A 21,399-nucleotide genomic window follows, 5' to 3' on the forward strand; every position below is an offset into this window, starting at 1 on the left:
CAGTAAAAAAAGACACATTACCCAATTTAAATGGGGACACAGGATATAAATAGGCATTTCTCCAAAGAAAACAGACAAATGGCCAATAAACACCTGTAGTAACCTTCAATGTCATTAGCCATCAGAGAAATGCAACTCAAAACCACAAGGAGATATGACTTTACAGTTATTGGGATGGCAAGATTCAAAGTCAAACAATGGCAAATATTGTTGATGATGTAGAGAAATCAAAATCCTCATAATCAGCTGGTGGAATCTGCCAAATGGTACAGTCACTTTGGAAAGCAGTCTGGCAGTTCCTCAGTGGTTAAACAGAGAATTACCATGTGAATCAGGAATTCCACTCCCAGTATATGTCCAAGAGATATAAAAACAAATGTCCACCAAAAAGTGTACATGAATGTTTATAGTAGCATTATTTGTAATAGCTGAAAGATGGAAACAACCAAATGTCCATCAACTGATGAACGAACAAAAAGTGTAGTGTATCTCTCTACACTAGTGCATTATTTGGCTATAAAAAGGAATGAAGTACTAACACATGCTACAACATGGATGAATTTCTAAAACATTATGCTAGGTGAAAAAAGCCAGTCACAGAAAACTATGTATTATATAATTTCATTTATATGAAGTATCCAGAAGATGTAAATCTAGAAGTAGATGACTGTTTGCTTAGGACTAGGGCTGGAGGTAATGGGACAGGCGGGTGATGGCTAAAGGGTGTGGAGTTTCTTCCTGAGGGGAGAAGAATGTTTAACATTGGTTGTTGTTTCTGGTGGCATGTAAGTTACTATACCAAAAATCATTGATCTGTACACTGTAAGTAAGTGAACTTCATGGGATTAACTCTATTTTAATAAAGCTATTAAAATAATAACTAAACCTTTTAACTGACTGAGCCGCCGAGGTGCCCCATGACTGAACTTTTTAAGGAAGAATGAGATAGATTTGTACATGCCAAAATGCAATGATCTTAAGGTGTTAAGCAAAAACCGTGTCGTCCCTCTCTACAATGTTTGTTATATATACCATAGGGTATGTACAGATGATAAAATCCTGCATATGTGTATTCATGTATACACACCACATATGGATAGTGTATCCCCATTACAGATGGGGTGTGTGTGCGCCTGTGCTTATGAAGCCAAGGAGGATAAAGATGGCTAACGGAGGTTACCTCTGAGAGTTAAGTGCTGGGAGGGCTGGTGTAAGGATTAAGGCAGGGGCTGAAAGGAGACCCATGTTTATTCTACCTTTCTTTTTTGGGCGGTTGAAATTTCTTTTATCATATGTGTATGTTGCATAATACTTTTAAAAAAGATCAGTTTAATATAGGAAATAACTTGCTAGAAGAGTGCAGTGTTCTTTAGCTATGCAAGCATGTACAGAATGGATTCATACTTACTGGGGACTTTGTAGGATTAAGGTGTTGGATAAGCAAATGGATTAGATAATCTTTGAAGAATGTGAGATGAATTTTAAAGTCTCCCAACCCTGAGATTTATTTCAAATTTAAAAAGATAGTTAGTCTCAAGATTGGGAAGAAACTATGAAAATTCTGTACAGGTTGATGTCAATTAAGCTTCACTTTGATTTAATTACCTAACATAATCTCAAGGTCAACATAGTAAGTCAAAAAAGGCATTTCTAATCAGTAGGTGCATAAAATAAAGGCAAAAGGCAAAATAAAAAATCTGAACTAACTGAAGTTATATCTCCTCTTGGAAAGAATACTTAGCTCTCTCAATTTTTGTCATGGTTAAGCATTTTTATTAAATCTTATTAAACAGAAAGGTGTTGTGATTTGGAGAGAAGCACTGATAAAAAAGAAAATGACAAGGAATAAGAAATACAAAGTCCAAGAAGCTCATTTTCATGTTGTAAGTTTTCTTATTTGTTTTTCTATTTTAGGTTCAAAGTCAAGGCTACTGCTTAACAATATGACAGGACTATAAATATAACTGGAAGGAAAGTACTGAAGTATCATTAAAAATGTTTATGACCTTATATATGTAACTTTTAACACCGCACAGATGGATTTCTGTAGAAATAACAGAGAAGAAATTATTTTTTGGCAGCAGTGGTAGTTTGTAAGAGCATCTAGCATAGAAAGCAGGCCTTTTTCCCCTGGCCATGAAAACTGGCTTGAATGAGTGAAGCATTTGTTCTCCACATCATAGCAGTTGCCAGTGTTACTAAGAGCATATTTCTATTAACAGAAAACACGAGAAAGCCTCAGAAAACAGTGAATAATCAGGTATTTACTGGTACTTTCAGAAGTCAGGTAGAGTCAGGTAGTATAACTGAAGGGGGGTAAATGTAACCATTCGGCCACACAGTAATCTTACTGCTGCTAAGCAATTTTCGCTTCCATCTTTGTTCTTCTTAGCAGGTAAAATAAGAGTCTTCTTCATATCCATAGACTATGAAATGGAACTTCTCTCAAACCTGAATTTGTCTTTTCTGTTGGGCAATCATTTGTGTCCCTGGTTCCTGTGGTAGTTTAAAGACTCAAGTGCAATTTATTTCCTTTAGCAGTGGCAGTGGGAGATTTGGTGGAGAAATAAGTGGGATCGTGGTAGAAGTTTCATTAATTTACATCTTTTTCTTCTGCTCATTCTATAGCAGAGGGCATATCCAACAAAGTATCTTTTTAAAACATAAGTTCTCTTTTTTGAAATGTTTTATTGTAGATTTAAAACGTTATATGAAATACAAATGAAAAAAATAATGCATTTTGTTTACCAAATATATTTATGTGTATATTCCCTCCTCAGTCTGAGAAAAATATTTTCCTATGACTCTAGTACCTGGCTCAGCTTCTTTTCCAACTTGGAAACAGTCATGTTCCAGGAACTATAGAAAGACCAATTTCACTGCAGGAGGGAGAGAGACTGCTTTTCTCTGTATTGCCAACCCCACAGAAATCAGAGCTGAGGAAAGATGCTTGCTTAAAATCAGTATTATCTAGTATTATGGTAGTGAGCACTGCAGGAACGGCAGAGCATCATGCACATGTAAGGTACCATCATAAAAGATGCATTTTGGGGCACCTGGGTGGCTGAGTGGGTTAAGCCTCTGCCTTCAGCTCCGGTAGTGATCTCAGGGTCCTGGGATTGAGCCCCACATCGGGCTCTCTGCTCAGTGGGGAGCCTGCCTCCCCTCCACCCACCCCACCCCCCACCGTCTGCCTCTACTTGTGATCTCTCTTGTTATCAAATAAATAAAATCTTTAAAAAAAAAAAAAGATGTATTTTCAGAAAAGAACAATCCTTTGATACTAATAGAATAGAGTCAGAAAAAAAACACTCAATCAAAACTTTGTCACCGGATATGCATAAATCTGGGTCAACAGCAGTTCCATATGAAACAGAAGGAAACGAGATGGAAGGCTGCAGAACAGTATCTCCCCAATACGGTGTGCACGCACAGAGAAAATACAAGGGTGCGTGGCCACACAGATGTTATGAAATTCAGAATTTCGCACGTAGATATGTTTAAAGAAAGTGAGCATGGTTGTTTAAATGTTCTGAAGGCTGTTAGTGAAGAAAAGTAATCTGAGTGGCAGATTCTGAGGAACCCTGCTATTTGCTATTTGGACTTTGAGCTCTCAGACCAGAGCCTGCACTCATCAGCAATTTTTTTAATCTTTTTTTTTTTTAACCTTTAGGTGCCTTTAGAAGGTGTTCCCTATACCACTCCAGGGTATTTATTTTTCAAATTGTTTTCCTAATTACAACTGTATGTTGTGATTTCTTTCCCTATAGCTGCCTGTTTTTGTTTTACTTTACACTGAGTGATCTTTTAGCTTCACACTTCTTAAACCGGGGCACATGTGGTCCCCACAATGACGTACCAGGGGTTACGTGATGCTACAAGACAAACTTGAAGCATCTTTCCAAGGGGTTTATTTTGAAAGTGTGGAAAGATATTACAATGCCGTTGACTCTGTTACTTGTCCTTTGGCAAGGTTCTTACTTACCCAGCATGTTCATAAATTAAATAAATAAGAGAGAAGAAAATTCAGAGCGGGCTCCATGTTCAGTATGGAGGCCAATGAGGGGCTCGATCTTGTGACCCCGAGATCATGACCTGAGTCAAAATCAAAATCTGGACGCTTAACTGACTGAGTCATGCAGGTGGCCCCTGTTCCTAAGTGTTTTAATCTGAAAATAGGAATAGTACTACTAGTGTCTACTTTATACTTGGTTGTGAGAAATGAATGGGCATTCAGAAAACTGCCTAGCACATAGTAAACTTTTAGCAGGTATTAGCTATTGTATCTTAATATTATTCATTCACCCCGCCCCCCCAAGCAAATATAAGCAAGGAAGGAGACAGGAAATGCTGGGTGGAGATTAAGATACGAAGATCAAACATAATCTCATGGAAAGGGTGAAGGTGACATTTGAGTAAAGATCTGAAGGGAGATAAGCATGGATTCTGGGAGAAGAGAATCTGAGACAGAGAAAACAGACAAATATGAAGAGCCTAAGGCATGCCTACCATGTTTAAGGAATGCCAACAGGGCTGGAACAGTGAGTGACGTGGTAAGCAGAAGGAAAAGAGATGAGGGATGGGTAGTGGGTCATGTAAGGCTTCATAGCTTTTACTCTGAATGAAACAGCCATCATCTGCAGAGGAGTGAGATAATCTCATTCTTTTTTTTTTAACAGAGTCTCTCTGGCTGCTGAGTTGAAAAAAGACCACAAGGAAGCAAGAGTGAAAGCAGGTAGGCTACTGCAATAATCCACTTGAGAGATGATGGTAGCTCAGATCAGAATGGTGACATGGGGTAGTAAGAAGAGAGAAAACTTCTGATACACCTTAAAGGTTAGAGTTGACATATTTTACTGTCAAATTAAATGTGAAATATGAAAGAAAGAAGGATCAAGGGTGTTTTTGAAGTATCTGGCCTAAGCACTAAAAAATTTAAGTTGCCACTAACTGAGATGGGAGGGCTGATCACAGGAAGAGTAAGCTGGGGGAATGTCAGAAGGTATTGCAGATACAGAAATTTTGAGATGCCTAGTAAACATTCAAATGGAGATATTAAATAACTAGTTAAATCAACTGGCTTGAAATTTGGGGAGTAAGTTCAGGTTAGAGTTACAAATTTGGGAATCACTAGCACATGATATTTACTTATTTTTTATTATTTTAAAAAGATTTTATTTATCTAGAGAGAGAGGGAGTGTGCACACATGCCAACAGGGGAGGGAGAGAGGAAGAGAGAGAATCCTAGGTAGACTGTGCTGAGCACAGAGTCCAACGTGGGGTTTGATCCCATGACCTTGAGATCACAACCCGAGCAGAAATCAAGAGTGGGACGCTTAACTGAGCCACCCAGGCGCTCCAGCATTAGCACATAATATTTAGAATCATGATACTGAATGAGATCACCTAGGGAATGGTACGACAGAAAAGAGAAAGGCATAAGGATTAAGCTTTGAGGTTTTGATCTTGTTTCTTTGAGAAGTGGAAGGATAAAGAGGTAAGAGATGAGGGAGGGAGAATCAGCGAAGAATAAAAAGAGCGGAGGAAATTCTAGAGTAGTATCCTGGAAGCTGAATGAACAAAATGTTTCACAGTGAAGAGGGTGCTTGACTGGTAAATGCTGCTGATACATACATCAAGGAAGTTGAGGGCTGAAAGGAGACCATGGGTTTTGTAACAATGCTGTCACTTATGACCTTGACAGCATTGTGGGTGACTATAGTGGGTAAAATCCTGCCTGGAGTAGATTCAAAAAACAATGAGAGAAACTGGAGGTAACAAGTTTAAGCAACACTTTATATTCACACTCTAGTTAAATGTGATTATGTCCATTTCAGTGGAAAATTCCTTTTATCAAGTTATCTTCACACAACAATTTATTCTCCATTTAAGAAACAGTAAGTATCTAAATACAGGAAAGCTGCTATTTTGATGGAAGGAGAGAAAGAGAAGAGTACTGTGGGAGAACAGGAATTAAATATCAGGAAAATTAATAATGGTGTATTAAAATTCATGTACTGACTGAAACTAAACAAAAATGCATCCAGTTTAGCACAATTTCTAGTGCAATCAGAATCACCCATGGAGGGGCACCTAGGTGGCTCAGTGGAAGCCTCTGCCTTCAGCTCAGGTCATGATCCCAGGGTCCTGGGATCGAGCCCCACATCGGGCTCTCTGCTAGGCAGGGAGCCTACTTCCCTTCCTCTTTCTGCCTACTTGTTATCTCTCTCTCTGCCAAATAAATAAATAAAATCTTAAGCTCAGTGTGTTAAGCCGCTGCCTTCGGCTCAGGTCATGATCCCAGCGTTCTGGGATCGAGTCCCGCATCGGGCTCTCTGCTCGGCAGGGAGCCTGCTTCCTCCTCTCTCTCTCTGCCTGCCTCTCTGCCTACTTGTGATCTCTCTCTGTCAAATGGATAAATAAAATCTTTAAAAAAAAAAAAAAAAAAGAATCACCCATGGACCTTTAAAACACGCCTGCACACCTAGACTTCATTTTTCAGAGATTCTAACTGAGCAAGTCTGGGATGAGCCTTGGGCATCCTTATTGAAAAGCTTCACAGGTGTTTATGAAATCTGAAAGCATCACAGCCCAGCTTGAGTTGAGAATCACAAGAATATAGTAGTTTAAAACACAAAATAAGCCCAAACAATTAGGCTCCTCTGAGAAGCTCAGCAGTAAAACCACTATTTTCAAAAGATTTTAAAAGGACAAGTGGTATTAGTAGTCGTATGGGGCTGCATGTTGCAAAGGGGTGATAACCTAGTATTTTCCAACCTATGATACTTTTTCTTACATTTTGGGATCCAAAAATGACCACGATATGTTGCTCTAAAGGACTCCCAGCTAATCTACAAAACCGCATCAATAATCAAGAAAACACACAATGAACCACCACTTTCTTATCTGAAGGAGTTAATGGTTTCCTACTGAAGATGAAGTAACTTAAAGAATCATATAAAATATATGACAGAAATTGTCTCTACTTGAATTAAGTGATATAATTTAGTATTATTCCAATATCAACTAGGTTATTTCAGAAAAGGATTATCAAGTGAGATAGACTAACCAATGTTTTTATCCATGGTTCCAAATAAAAAGAAAGGCTGCTTTAGTTGATGTTTAAGGGAGGCTGAAAGTAACACATACTGCAAACAGAATTCAAAATCTCTCTTAAAGGTAAATTATTCTAGGACTTGCAAGAAGTTAGATTTTGATATAAAATAAGACTAACAATGTTATATTAGAAAAATGAAAATACTGGAAGAACAGAGAAATTGCCTGGTCAAAGCAGGCAGATTTACTGACTATCCAAGGCCCCTAAATCTCTTACTAAAATGTGTTTTTATGTATTTTTATCTGTAGAAATTTTCAAGGCAAGTCAACAACACCACAGAGAAGAGAATTCACTGAAAAGCAAGTCTTAAGATACTAAGAAAGTAAGCAAACCAGGGTGGATTATGCTGAAGATGTGACAACCTTATCCTTCAAACTTTAAGTTATATGGCAGTAAAAATAAAATTCACAATTTGTCCGAATACTCTCAGAGGTTTTATAAGTAGTATGATTTGACACTTACAAAAGATGAACTAATAACACTGATAGTCATTTCTACATGTAAAATCAAATGGATACCAAAAAGCCCAGCATGGAACGTGACCCCACCTTCAGTGTCATTACCTTGAGTGTAGGCAGCATCATCAGATCCCATACTCAACTTCCGTGCTTCACTTATTCTATCCACATGTGCTAATGCAGGGTCCGTGAGGTGCTGCATATTCTCTGTTTCTACATAATGATCAGGATGGTTTAGAAGATTTGTAAGTTCAAAGGTAGGGGACACCACCCCCGGTGAAACTGCAGGGGGTTTATTAGGAGAAACTGTAATTTTGAAAGTATATTTTGTATTGGGTTGAGTGACCACGACTCGAGGAGAAGTTGCAGAGTTACTGCCTATTGCTCGACTTTTGGGAGGGTGGTGATGAATAAAGGCAGGACCCATGCTCACTTGCCCAGACATATTCCTGGAGGCAGCAGATGCTCCAGAGTTTGTGGATATGAAGAGAGTGGGCTGATTCCGCATGATCTGTTCATCTCCTGGGGCAGCATTAGCTGAAATATAGACCTTGGGTTGACTACGGGACATCACCTCATCAGTATTTGGGGGACTGGCAGCTATGTAAACAGTGGGCTGATTTCTATTTAAGGTCTGGCTGTTGACTGAAGACGAACTGCTGGAGGTTCGAGGTCCAGAAGAACGCAATTTTGAAGAACTGTTTCTTTGTGGGGGTTCAAGTTTGATTTCAATCTGGTTTTTTCGAGGTCCTGTTGAAATATTCTGAATGTTATATTGGCTATGGGCAGAAGACTGGGAGCTACCAGATGAATGAATTGTTGGTGGCTGTGGAGTAGTAGGTGAGCTGATAGGCATGTAGACATGAGAGGTCTGGTGGCCTTGCTGGTTTGGCTGCTGGGCTGAGGTATGTGACATAGGATTCGATGCAGGGTAAGTAGTCCAGGGACCAGGTTGTGAAGGTTGATAGGCTTGTTGAGGATTCAGAGGATTAAACTGAGATACCCAGCCAGAATGCTGTTGCGTCTGTCGAGCTGTACCACTAGGAGTTGTAATGTAAGGCCTAATATAGATAGAATTTCCCTGTGGACTGTTAAGTACAGGTGGAGGTACACCATGTATGTGCAAAGATGTGGGAGTGTTACGACCAGTCTGGATATTTGGGGCTAAAGTTACCATAATGGGATTAAATCTGGGAGTTTGTTGAGAAAGGTTAGATGTTCCTTTGCTGCCTAACTGAAATCCAAGATGTGGTGCTGAATTTGAAGCACCAGATGTACTAGACATTCCAAAAACATTAAAGCCTTGAGGAACTTGAGCTGGTGCTGTCTGTGGCTCCTGTTGAAAGAGTTCATTATTGGACTGACCACCTTGAAGTTGTCCATCACTAATGCTGTGCGTTAGAGTCCTGCTTCCATTCATTCTAGTTCCTTCTCTTCCATGGTGGTAAACATTCTGTGACTGCAAGTCCAAGTTGAGAGAAGTCATGTGATTTCGTAGGCCAGAAATTCCAGAGTCATCCGAGAAATTCAAGTCTCCTTCACCATAAAGATACCTTGTACTCTCCTGAGAGAGAACGGCACAGCAAGCATCCAGGTTATTATTATTCTATAAAATAAAATAAAAAGTTTTATGTTAAGAACCAGAAGGTAATGCCTACACGCTCACCACTACTAAAATATTACGTGATTAACAAGTGATTAGTTAATACAATTCTAACAGATCTTACACTCTCACCACTATTAAAATATTGTGATTAACAAGTGATTAGTTAATACAATTCTAACAGACCTTTGAACCTTTTTATTTGAGAAGAACTATTTTTTTGTGTAAATGCTTGAATTACAAATCCTCACTACTAACATGATGGAAAAGCTCTAACTAGCAATAGCGGACAGCAAACCAAGTCACTGTTAACTAATGTTTTAGGAGCTTTTTTACAGTAAAATGGATTCATGCAAATACAGTAAAATTATAATATAATTAAAAACACGATTTGAATGCTGAACAAAATAAAACCATTCAAGTATCATATTCATTAGGCATATAATACTATAAAATTAAATGTTTTGCACATTCAAGTGCTATATGAGTTGTTCTAAACTAATGACTGTCTAAAAAATTATACATGTAGGGGGTGCCTGGGTGGCTCAGTCAGTTAAGCCTCTGACTCTTGATTTCAGCTCAGGTCATAATCTCAGGATCGTGAGATCAGGCCCTGTGTCAGGCTCCATGCTTAGCACAGCATCTGCTTAGGATTCTCTCTCCCTCTCCTGCTCTTCCCCCTGTTTGCAAACGCTCTCTCCAAATGAATAAATAAGCTCTTTCAAAAATTATATTATATTATGCAGTATTTCAATAGAAAAAGTCCTAAAATAACACAACAAAGTCATCTCAATTCCTTATATGCTTCCTTTTAACTTGTGTAAAAAAATCTCCCACACATATGAAATAGAAACTCAAGGTAGCACCTAGAGCAACTGAGCTCTTACCCCTGCCTTTAGAGAGCACTATACAAATCTACTCCACAGAAATGAAAACAAAACCAAAAAAGCAACCAGATTATTTCTAAAGAATCCTCAAGAGACTGACCAATCACTACTCATAACTCCTCCATAAAAATATTTACTGAACACCTAAAATACACACAGTACTCCGAGACCGTAGAAAACTCAATAATGACATACAAAACCAAAATTTTCCCTAGAAGAAACTTGCAACTCAATTAGAGAGACAAACCATGGATTTATGAAAAATTAACATTATTAAAACAAGACAATGTGCCAACAGTAAGTGGTTTTTAAGTTCAACAGAGAGTTGGTATTGCAGACGACTGTACAGAGAAATGTGTTAGTAACGGAGGCTTAGTCTGATGGGCTTCATATGTAGTATATGCAGGACTTGCATAGGAAAAAAAGAATTCCTGGGGAAGGAAAAGGCATGAGTGAAGACAGACATTAGTGTGATAATAACTAAAAGCATATTCTAAACAAGGTTAACTACAAGAGACTTAAAGATTTGTACTGGAGATTTGGTGGAACAAATATTAAGAAAAACAGATTGGGATTAAATACAGGCATATGTCCTTTTATTGTGCTTTGCAGATACTGTTGTTTTTTACAAATTTAAAGTCTGTGGCAACCCTGTATTGAGCGAATTTATCGGCACCATTTTTTCAATAGCATTTGCTAACTTCATGTCTCTGCCACATTTTCGTAACTGTTAGAATATATCAAACTGTATCATTACTATTATATTTGTTAGGGCAATCCCTGATCCACTGATTTTTTTTTTTTTTTAAGATTTAGTTGTTTATATTAGAGAGAGAGAGAGAGAGTGCACGTGGGAGCATGTGGGTTGGGGGAGGGGCAGAGGGAGAGAAAGAGAATCTCAAGCAGGCTCTGTGCTGAGCGCAGAGCTCCACCCAGGACTTGATCCCACGACTCCTGAGATCATAATCTGAGCTGAAACCGAAAAGCTGGATGCTCAACAGACTGAGGCATTTAGGCGTTGAATCCAGTGATTTTCGATGTTACTACTCTAATTGTTTTGGGGTGCTATGAATCATACCCATGTGACATGGTGAAGTTCACTGATAAATGTGTGTGTTCTGACTATTCCACTGACTGTTTCCCTCTTTCCCTCTCCTTGGATTTCCCTATTCTCTGTGACACAACAATACTGAAATTACCCTAATTAATAGTAATAATAACCCTACAATGGCTTCTAAGTGTTCAAGTGAAAGGAAGAGCTGCATATATCTCAATTTTCAATCAAACTCTAGGACTAAGCTTAGTAAGCATGGTGCCAAACAGCAAAGTTGTAAATGCAAAGGATTTTAAGTTCTTGAAAGAAATTAAAAGTGCTACTCCAGTGAGCACATTAATGATAAGAAACCAAAACTGTCTTATCACTGATATGAGAAAGTTTTAGTGGTCTGGATAGGAGAGCAAAAGTTTCCCCATTCCCTTGAGCCAGAGCCTAATCCAGAGAAAGGCTCTAACCTCTCTTCAATGCTGTGAAGGCTTAGACAGGTGAGGGAGCTGCAGAAGAGAAGGTTAAAGCTAGCAGAGGTTGGTTCATGAGGTTTAAAGAGAGAAGCTGTCTCCATAACATCAAGTGCAGGGTGAAGCAGCAGGGGCTGATATGGAAGCAGCAGCAAGTTCTCCATGAGATTCAGCTAAGAGAATTAATGACAGGGGCTACACTAAACAACAAATCTTCAATGTAGATGAAACAGCCTTATATTGGAAGAAGATTCCATCTATGACTTTCTTAACTATAGAGAAGAAGTCAATGCCTGGCTTCAAAGAACAGGCTCACTCTCTTGCTAGAAGGTAATGCAGCCGGAGACTAAGTTGAAGCCAATGCTCATTTACTATTCCAAAGACCATAGGGCCCTTAACGATAATGCTGAATCCACTGTTTTGGCTCTATAAAGGGAACAACAAAGGCTGGATGACAGCACATCTGTTTGCAACATGATCCACTGAATATTTTAAGCCCACTGTTAAGAACTACTACTCAGAAAAAAGATTCCTTTCAAAATATTATTGCTTACTGACAATGCACCTGGTCACCCAAGGAGCTCTGATGGAGATGTACTATGAGATTTATGTCGTTTTTACGCCTGCTAACACACTTTCCATTCTACAGTCCATGGATCAAGGGGTCATTAGACTTTCAGGCTTTATTATTTAAGAAATATACCTTTGTAAGATTATAGCTGCCATAGACAGTGATTCCTGTGATAGATCCAAGCAAAGTAAACTGAAAACCTTGAGAGCATTTGATTCATGGGAAGAGGTCAAAGTAGCAACATTAACAGAAGTGAGGAAGAAGCTGATCCCAACCCTCATGGATGACTTTGAGGGGTTCAAGACTAAATTTAGTGCAGGAAGTAACTGCAGATGTGGTGGAAAGAGCAAGAGAATTAGAAGTGGAGCCTTAAGACAGGACTGAGTTGTGTAATCTTATGATAAAAGTTCAACGAGTGAGGAGTTACTTCTAATGAATGAAAAAAAGTGGTCCTTTGGAGATGGAATCTACTTCAGAAGATGCTGTGAAGATTGTTGGAATGACAACAAAGAATTTAGAATATTACATAAACTTAGTTGAGAAAGCAGTGGCAGGATTTGACTGATTCCCATCTAGAAAGAAGTCCTTTCTCCTATGGGTAAAATGCCATCAAACAGCTCAGCATGCTATAGACAACTGTTTGTGAAAGAGGCAATTGATTTAGCGAATTTCATTGTTGTCTTATTTTAAGAAACTGCCACAGCCACCCCGACAGCAACTATCACCCTCTTCAGTCAGCAGCCATCAACAAGGAGGGAAGACCCTCCACCAGCAAGACGAGTGCTACTCACTGAAAGCTCCACGATGGTTAGCATTTTTTAACAATAAAGTCTGTTTTAATTAAGGTATGTTCACTGTCTTTTTAGACATAATGTTACTGAACAGTAAACAGACTATAGTATAGTGTAAACATAATTTTTGTATGTATCGGGAAACCAAAAAATTTGCTTGACTTGCTTTGTTACGACATTTGCTTGGCTGTGGTAGTCTGGAACCAAGCCCACAATATTTTCAAGGTATGCTATAATTAAGAATTTTGAAAAATGAGTCTAAAGACACTAAAGTCTGGACTCTGATATAGGCAATGGGGAGAGCCACTGAATATGAATGAATGGAGAAGTAAAGACACAAGAGTAGTTTGGGAAGGTAGTCTGTTGATAATCGACATGAATAGGAGAGGGAAAATTTCTCAACAAGACCACTACTGGAAGATGTGAAATAATGACTGTTTGACAGTGGACACAAATTATGAAAGACTACAAATAAGCAGTTAATAACAATTTGGCTATAAGAGAGAAAATGACTTCAAAGAGGACTGGACGATTAGAAGCCTGACAGAAAGAGGTCAGTTTTAGACATAAAAAAGATGAATAACCAAGTTAAAATGTCTATAGGTGGTTTGATAGAAGATAAAATCTAATTAAAGCCCCCATGTTGCATCACCACTTCCTCATATGCAACATGGGGGCTTAAGTGGGTAGGAGAAGAATCCATGAAACAAGATGGGATAGGGAGGGAGACAAACCATAAGTGACTCTTAATCTCACGAAACACTGTGGGTTGCTGGGGGGAGGGGGGTTGGGAGAAGGGGGGTAAGGTTATGGACACTGGGGAGGGTATGTGCTTTTGGGTAAATTGGAAGGGGAGATGAACCATGAGAGACTATGGACTCTGAAAAACAATCTGAGGGGTTTGAAGTGGCGGGGGGGGTGGGAGGTTGGGGTACCAGGTGGTGGGTATTATAGAGGGCACAGCTTGCATGGAGCACTGGGTGTGGTGAAAAAATAATGAATACTGTTTTTCTGAAAATAAATAAATTGGAAAAAAAAAATCTAATTAAAGGAAACTGAACTACAAAAAGCATCCTGAGGTACTGTTAAGAAATGATGGTCCACAGTTTGAATGGGTAATGCCAAAACAAAGTTAGTGAGCAAGGTTTGACTTTTTTTCCTCCCAACTTAACAGTTCAAATCTCTCATTCTACAAAAATTCTTTTACCCTATTCCTAACTCTGAGTAGATAGACATTAGTTTTTCAAATAAAATTTAAAACTTCACCACAATCTTTATCAACCAATTACTATCATTATAGTTAGATCGCATCTTTTGCCAAACCTAATTGGTGCTTTTTGCTTCAAGCTAACTTTATTGCTATTCCTGTAAATTCTCCCCACTAAACCAAAGCTTACAAAGACCCCATCTTCTCATCTCTTCTCTACCTACATCCCCAAAGTAAAATGTGTATTGTCTACTTAATCCAATCCCACACTTCCTTTTTGAAAGTGGATACTCATTATTTACAAAGTCTTCCTCCTTAATTCTCTTGAGTTCTCAAAAATCCCTTCAATCCTTTATTAAATCTGATTATTCAACATGTTTTAGTCCCAGTAATATGCCAGTAACTCAGACACCCTTAGGTTTCTTAAGAAAGACATCACTTTCTTATTAGCAAAATACTGGTAAGTAGTATACGTACAGGGATTTTATAAAGCCACAATAGGATAAAAGAAAATGTACTTTTAACTAAATTCATTTTAAAAATTTAAAACATATTAAAAAATAAAGGGTAAATATGATAAACTCCTCTATATTCATCCAGCTTTAACAATATCAACATATGGCAAATCTTTTTTCATCTAATAGAGGTGCCCCAGCTTCTCCCCCAACCAAGCTAGATCAAGTCTCTGACATTATTTCACTTTTATCTGTAAATACTTCAGTATCTTTTTTTTTTTTAAAGATTTTATTTATTTGACAGAGAGAGAGAGAGAAAGAGAGAGAGACAGCGAGAGGGAACACAAGCAGGGCAGTGGGAGACGGAGAAGCAACCTTCCTGCTGAGCAAGGAGCCCGATGCAGGTCTTGATCCCAGACCCCGGGATCATGACCTGAGATGAAGGCAGATGCTTAACGACTGAGCCACCCAGGCATCCCCAGTATGTATCTTTTAAAAATAGGGACCTATAAAAACATAACCACAATGACAATATCATAAAATATTCAATACTTAATACCACTTAAAAAACTTAATATCTAAATAGTGTCGAAATCCTGATTTGTATCATCAACGGCTTTTTAGTTAGTCTGAATGAGGATCTAAGGGAGGTCCACATATTTAATTTGGCTGATATGCTTCCTAAATTTCTAATAATTAATCTTCTCCTCTTCTAAAAACTTTCTAGTCTTTTGTTGAAAAACCTGATCATTTCTGCAGGAGAATTTTCCATCTAGACTGGATGGGTGTACTCTATGGTGTCAAAACCTATATTTCATTGTGAACTAGTAGTTGTAACTCTATGTATAAGCAGGTGCATGTGCAAATTTTTGGCAAGACTCTTTATTGGGTCTGTTTCTTACTGCATCACACAGGGAGATAAAATAATGTCCGTCTGTCCTTTTGTGATCTTAAAGCTGCCTGGCAGATACGGATTTTATCAGCCTAATCCAGCTAAAGATTTCTAGCAGTTACTGACAATCCCTGTTTAGAATCTTTATCTCATTCAGGGTTGCAAAATGGTGATACTGGTGATACGCCAATTATAAGATTGTTCTTTATGTATTAGCTGCAGTTCTTCCTCAGAGAACTTGTTCTCTTCAACTATTTAGTACTCTTTGCACAGAAGAAACAGGATAAGTAAATTCTCTGTCTACTGGTTTTTAGAATAATGAATTGATGCCCTCAGCGACATCTAAAGGTTACTAAGATTTATTTTCAGTATTGTCATAAACTTCAGTATGTTTTTAAAAAAAACCAAAAAAACTTCAGTATGTTTAATGTTCTGATGTGCATCAATTTTTTTTACGTTTTTATTTATTTGAGAGAGTGAGTGAGAGAGAGTGCACACAAGTAGGGAGAGGGGCAGAAGGAGAAGCAGATTGCCCACTGAGCAAGGAGCCTGATGTGCGGCTCAGTGAACTGAGCCACAGGTAGATACTTAACCGAGTGAGACACCCAGGTGCTCCGATGTATATCAACTGATTGCGGTCACTGTATCCTACCTTTAGGCTAGTGGGAATGATTTCATGTTGGCTCATGTGTATACGGTATGAACCTAGTAGTCTTTCATAGCTTCTTTCTGATATGACAAGAAGTCCAAAATCATCTTGTATACACCCCAGTTACTTTCAATGACACTTCCTTTAAGCCTAACAAAAGGTGTGGGATGAGATTCCAAAAGGTTGAAAATCATTGCTTTTTTGTATATATGCAAACCTGCATTTATTTTCTTCAAAGCTACAAAAGGTCTGACTCATTATTTCCAGTTCCTCTTTCATTTTCCCTAAGCTTCTTGAACAGAGATGGAGATTACATATAGTATCAAGGTATCTATGAACGTCCTTCTCTAACTCTGATTCATTCACTCCTTCAACCAATTTACCTAACTTCCATTAGGCGAGTAGAAAGGAATACGACGACTGCAGAGGATCTCATGGTCTAGTAGAGGATATAAATGTGTTCACAAATAAATATAATATAGAATGACAAGTATTTTAATAAGAATTTGGATAAGGACTATGGGTGGAGGTCATCTGAAAAGTCTTCAACTAAGGATATGGTACTTAAATACTAAGTATTACAAATACTGAATGAACACAACTATTGTATTGCTTTGAAGAGAAACAGCATTTTTTAAACTTATAAATTCAATTGTCACTTTAAAAGAATTGAAAAATTCAGTTAAAAAAAGGAAAAAAATCAGTGTCAACTATGCAATATTTTTATACTACTCTAAGATTTAATTATCAAATAGAAACAACACTTAAAGATATGAGTAACACCTGCTAATATTATTGCCATCTTAGAGAATCCACAGCACAAGGAAATGTTATAAGTAGCTCCAAACAGACGGATCTGAGCAGTAAATAAAGTCAAGAAGAGAAAAGAGGATAGATACTTCTGTTCTCTTAAGAAGCAAGTATTTAAGCGCAAATATACAAAGTGGCAGCATAGCATGATCCTTTGATGACTAATTTCTTATATCTTCTTCACCATGTTTTTTTCATCTAGTTAAGTTCTGAACCAGTATTTATAGGGCGGCTCTCCCAAGAGAAAGGACAGAAGCCCACCCAACTGAGAAAGGGATAGCAGCTCCCAAAAGAAAAGGCTGTCACCAAATAAGAGATGTTTAGAAATACATTTACAGGTACCTAAATGTACCTTTACTTTAAAAATATCTCCCCAAATTTGGAAAGGTGTATGTCCTAGCCATATTGCCAGAGGAGCCTTCCCCATTCCTTTCTTTAACATTTCTTGTTATATCAGCTGAAACCCACATTACTTGGATGCCCAGAATGATTACCAACTCAATTTAAAAGAATGTGGTCTCACAAGTAATTTGCAAGCAAAACAGATTTCATTTTGGTTATCATTAGATACTGGGAAGCATGCCCTAAGGAAGTTTGTCCTTGTAAAACCAGCTAAACACGGTAAAAGTGTTATTACCGGGTGACCAAAAGAAATTAAAAAATCATTTCTTTTCTTTTTTTGGTAAAATTGAATACATGCTTACTTATTACATTTAAAAAAACAGGTAATTCATGTATACAGATCAAAACAATAGAGAAAGATATATGTTGAGATGTCACACTTCTACTTCCATCCCCATCTGGCCTGTTCCCGCTTGCTCACTATGGGTGACTATCTTTTATTAATTCTGTTTTTAATCCTTCCAGTATTTCTTTATGGAAACAAGGGCAAATATATGTGTCTATATATTCCCCTTTTCTCATTTATTTTTATTTTTAAAAGATTTTACTTCAAAGAGAGAGAGAGAGCCTGTGTGCGTGTGCACACGCAAGGGGCTGTGCAGAGGGAGAGGGAGAAGCAGACTCCTCACTGAGCAGGGAGCCCCTTGTGAGTCTTGATCCCAGGACCCTGGGATCGGGACCTGAGGCGAACGTAGACCCTTAACTGACTGAGTCACCCAGGCACACCCCATCCTCCTTTATACATACTATCCTGCATTCTGTTTTAATACACCCTGAAAACCATACCATAGCATTCTCTATTTTTTTGAAAATATTTTCAATAATTCTACAAAATGCTCCCAGTTAAGGTTCTTCAAAATCTCTACAGCTGTACTACTGGGAAAGTGTTCTGGGCAGTTCTTTCATATCAAGTCATAACATTTTATTGAAGAACATATATTATTTTTCTACTTTTCAATGACTCACTGAACTCTCTCGGTATAATGTTATTTTATTATAACATTAAAAATTAGAAAAGTTAGAAAGAGGTACCTGGGTTCTACGGGGAAACACCTCTTCCCCCAACCCTCCTCCTGCACCATCTCTGCTCCTCTGCATACTTTAACTTCTGACTCTACTCTTACTACTTTTTTCTCCCAACTTTTCATTTTTTTCTTTTACATACTAACTATATCAACTAATGTGGACTACTGATTCATTCACCAAATATTACTATAGGTCTTCTACTACTATTATTATTACTAGTAATGGCTGCTAACATTTATTGAGCACTCATGAATCAGGTATCCTACCAGTTGTTTTACCTGCCATCATCATATTTAATTCACTGTGGAATTTTTTTATTCCAACTACACAGGTGAGGAAAATGTGGGTTGAGAGGGTAATTAAATTACTATTAGTAACTTGTTAAAACTTGAACACAAGTCTGCTTATCACCAAAACATACACTATTTATTTACTATTTACTTTTAAATTTTATTTTTACTTATTTATTTCTCCCCAATTTTACTAGGTATGATTGAGAAATAAAAATGGTACATATTTAGGCTGTATATGTGATTTTTTACAAGTAAATACAATATTATGATTTAATATACTTATACATTGTGAAACGATCACAGCAATCAAGTTACTCAAAGCACCCACCACTTCACAGTCTTCCCCCACCCCCATGTGTTTTTTCAGTGATGGTGAGAATACTTAAGATCCACTTTTTGTGAATTTCAAGGACACAATACAGCATATTAACTCAAAACATATGCTCTTAAACACTATACTATAGAAAAAGCCAGGCGTGTTCAGAGAATTCCAGTTGAAGACGTCTGCAGCATGGGGTGTGAAGAGGAAGGACGAGGCAAGACAGCAGGCTGCAGAAAAAGGCAGGATTCCAGATCACAGACCTAGTATGCCTTAGTCACGACATATGAACTTTATTCTGAAGGTATGGGAAACAATCATGAGATTTTTAAGCAGGTAAATACATGACAAAACCTGCATTTAGAAAGACACTTTGTCAGAAGTGAGGTGGATGGACTGGAGAGACCAAAACCGGATCAGACTAAAGGCAAGTAATTAAATGTACAGATAAAAGCTGATGAGGGTATGAACAAAATGTAGTCACTTGGCATCAAATACAGATGTTGAGCCTTTAAAAATTTCATGCAACATCAAACTTTAAAAATAATTTGTCAAGTAAATACATCTGAGCCAAAATTATTTTTTGTAGCTCTATTTTTAACAAGCTGAAAGATTTCTAGTTTATCAAATGAGAAGACACAACTATCACTAAATATTTAGAATTATGGATTTCTAAAATTGTACATACAAGAAAAATGTAAAAATTTATTACATGGTTAGTGATATTAATTAGCCTACAGTTCAAATTAAAAATATATAAAAACTTGTTTTGTTTTTATATATTTTTGACCTGAGGCATTGTTGAAGTCCAATTCCTTTGCTTTACGGACAAGCAACTAGAGGATAAAGAAGGCATGTTACTTACAAGATTGGCTTGGGGTGCTCATCTGGGATTAGAACCCATGTTTCCTGACTCCTTACTTAATGACTTTCTCACTTTTATATGGAGATGTGGAATTAAAAACATTTTGCCAAAACAGGGGGAGGGGGAGTGAAGCAAGCTCACAGTAAGTACGGACCACATACCAATGCTTTCTACCGGGCTCCAGTTTAGTCCTCACGCCTACTTTACAAGATAGGTATCATCTGTATGCCAGAGCTGAAACACCTATTAAAGACCACCTGACGATCAGACACCAAAGTTTGTTTCTTTTCATCACAGCACACTAATGCCAACAAGAGGTAAGAGCTTTCTTCCAATGTTAAAAAAACAACCACCCAGGTTTGTATGAATGAGTTCAGAAATCAATGCACACTGACCTGTAACATGCACCTGGATACAACAACTTCAGGTACTTCAGGGAATTTTTGTCGCAGGTCATTTAAAACCTGAAAATCAATTTGGTGGCTTCCTTGGGCCATTCGTATATTGCCTGATCAGGACTATTTGTACAGTAGGCAATTCTAGGCCTTAGTGGAAATAGTACTCATCTCTTCTGTCCAAGCATTTTCTGTGAAAGAAAGAAAAAAAATTTTAATGACAACTGATTAGAGAATGAATATTGTTGTGGATTTAAAATTTCGATACATAGGGTACGTGCTTTAGTACCGAACATTTAATATAAGTTATCAAAATATTATTCAGTCCTATAATGCTTTCCATAGAGCTGTATTGTCTTTTCAATTTGTAACTCTTGCTGGCAAACTTTTAGACTAATTCCTATCTATTTGTATGCTTTATGATGGCTGTTCCAAAAGCTTTTAAGAAACTATTGTCAAGGATGTCTTCCCTCATTCTTCTAAAAGGGGAAAATCAGTAACTTCCCTAACATTTTTCTTAATAATCTGAGGACAGCCTAAGGTGCATAATCTTATTTACTCTATCTATTATTTTTAAAGTTTGGATCCTGATAAAGTCTGATTCTACAAACGACTTTGCATGCTTTGTCTAAAAATGATCTATAACCCAGCATGTTTGATATCTTAATTTTCAGATATATTTAATCCTTAAATGTGCAATGAGTTAGTAGCATTTTACTCCGTTTCTAATAAAATTAGTATTTAAAAAATACTAATGCTTGAGCCTCAACCCCAAAGGTCCTGATTTAACTGGTAGGGAGTAGCCTGGGCATAGGGATTTTTAAAACTTCCCCAAGTAATTCTCATGTGTGGCCAAAGCCAAGACCTACCTACCCTGTTTTTATTCTTAATGCAAACCATGTTTAATCTTGAAAAACTCTTTGGGATATAAATAGTATGTAAGTATATTTAACCTAAATAACATTAAAATATTTAAATATCATGCTATTTTCTTAATCATTTCAGTTTATGATAAACTTAACAAACAAGACCATCTCTCTAAAACAGATTTCTTATCTGTAGTATTTCTCTTTTAATTTTGTTAACATAAGCTTAAAAAAAATACAGACCCGTAAACCCCACGAATATAAGAATCAGGTCTCTT

The 21,399-nt window shown here is 37.5% G+C and overlaps 1 protein-coding gene across 1 annotated transcript in view; it reads right to left on the bottom strand.

The window, feature by feature from the left end:
• TAB2 (TGF-beta activated kinase 1 (MAP3K7) binding protein 2) overlaps positions 1-21,399 on the bottom strand; it is a 67,029-nt gene that overhangs the window by 27,943 nt on the left and 17,687 nt on the right. The window contains exons 2-3 of the mRNA XM_044247113.1: positions 20,256-20,446; positions 7,681-9,181 (exon numbers count right to left, since the gene is read on the bottom strand). Of these exons, the coding sequence (XP_044103048.1) occupies positions 7,681-9,181; positions 20,256-20,357 (1,603 nt within the window). The 5' untranslated portion in view covers positions 20,358-20,446. The remainder of the gene's footprint in view (positions 1-7,680; positions 9,182-20,255; positions 20,447-21,399) is intronic.

The sequence above is a fragment of the Neovison vison genome, chromosome 1 (genome assembly GCF_020171115.1).
Source record: "Neovison vison isolate M4711 chromosome 1, ASM_NN_V1, whole genome shotgun sequence".
Classification (NCBI taxonomy): Eukaryota; Metazoa; Chordata; class Mammalia; order Carnivora; family Mustelidae; genus Neogale; species Neogale vison.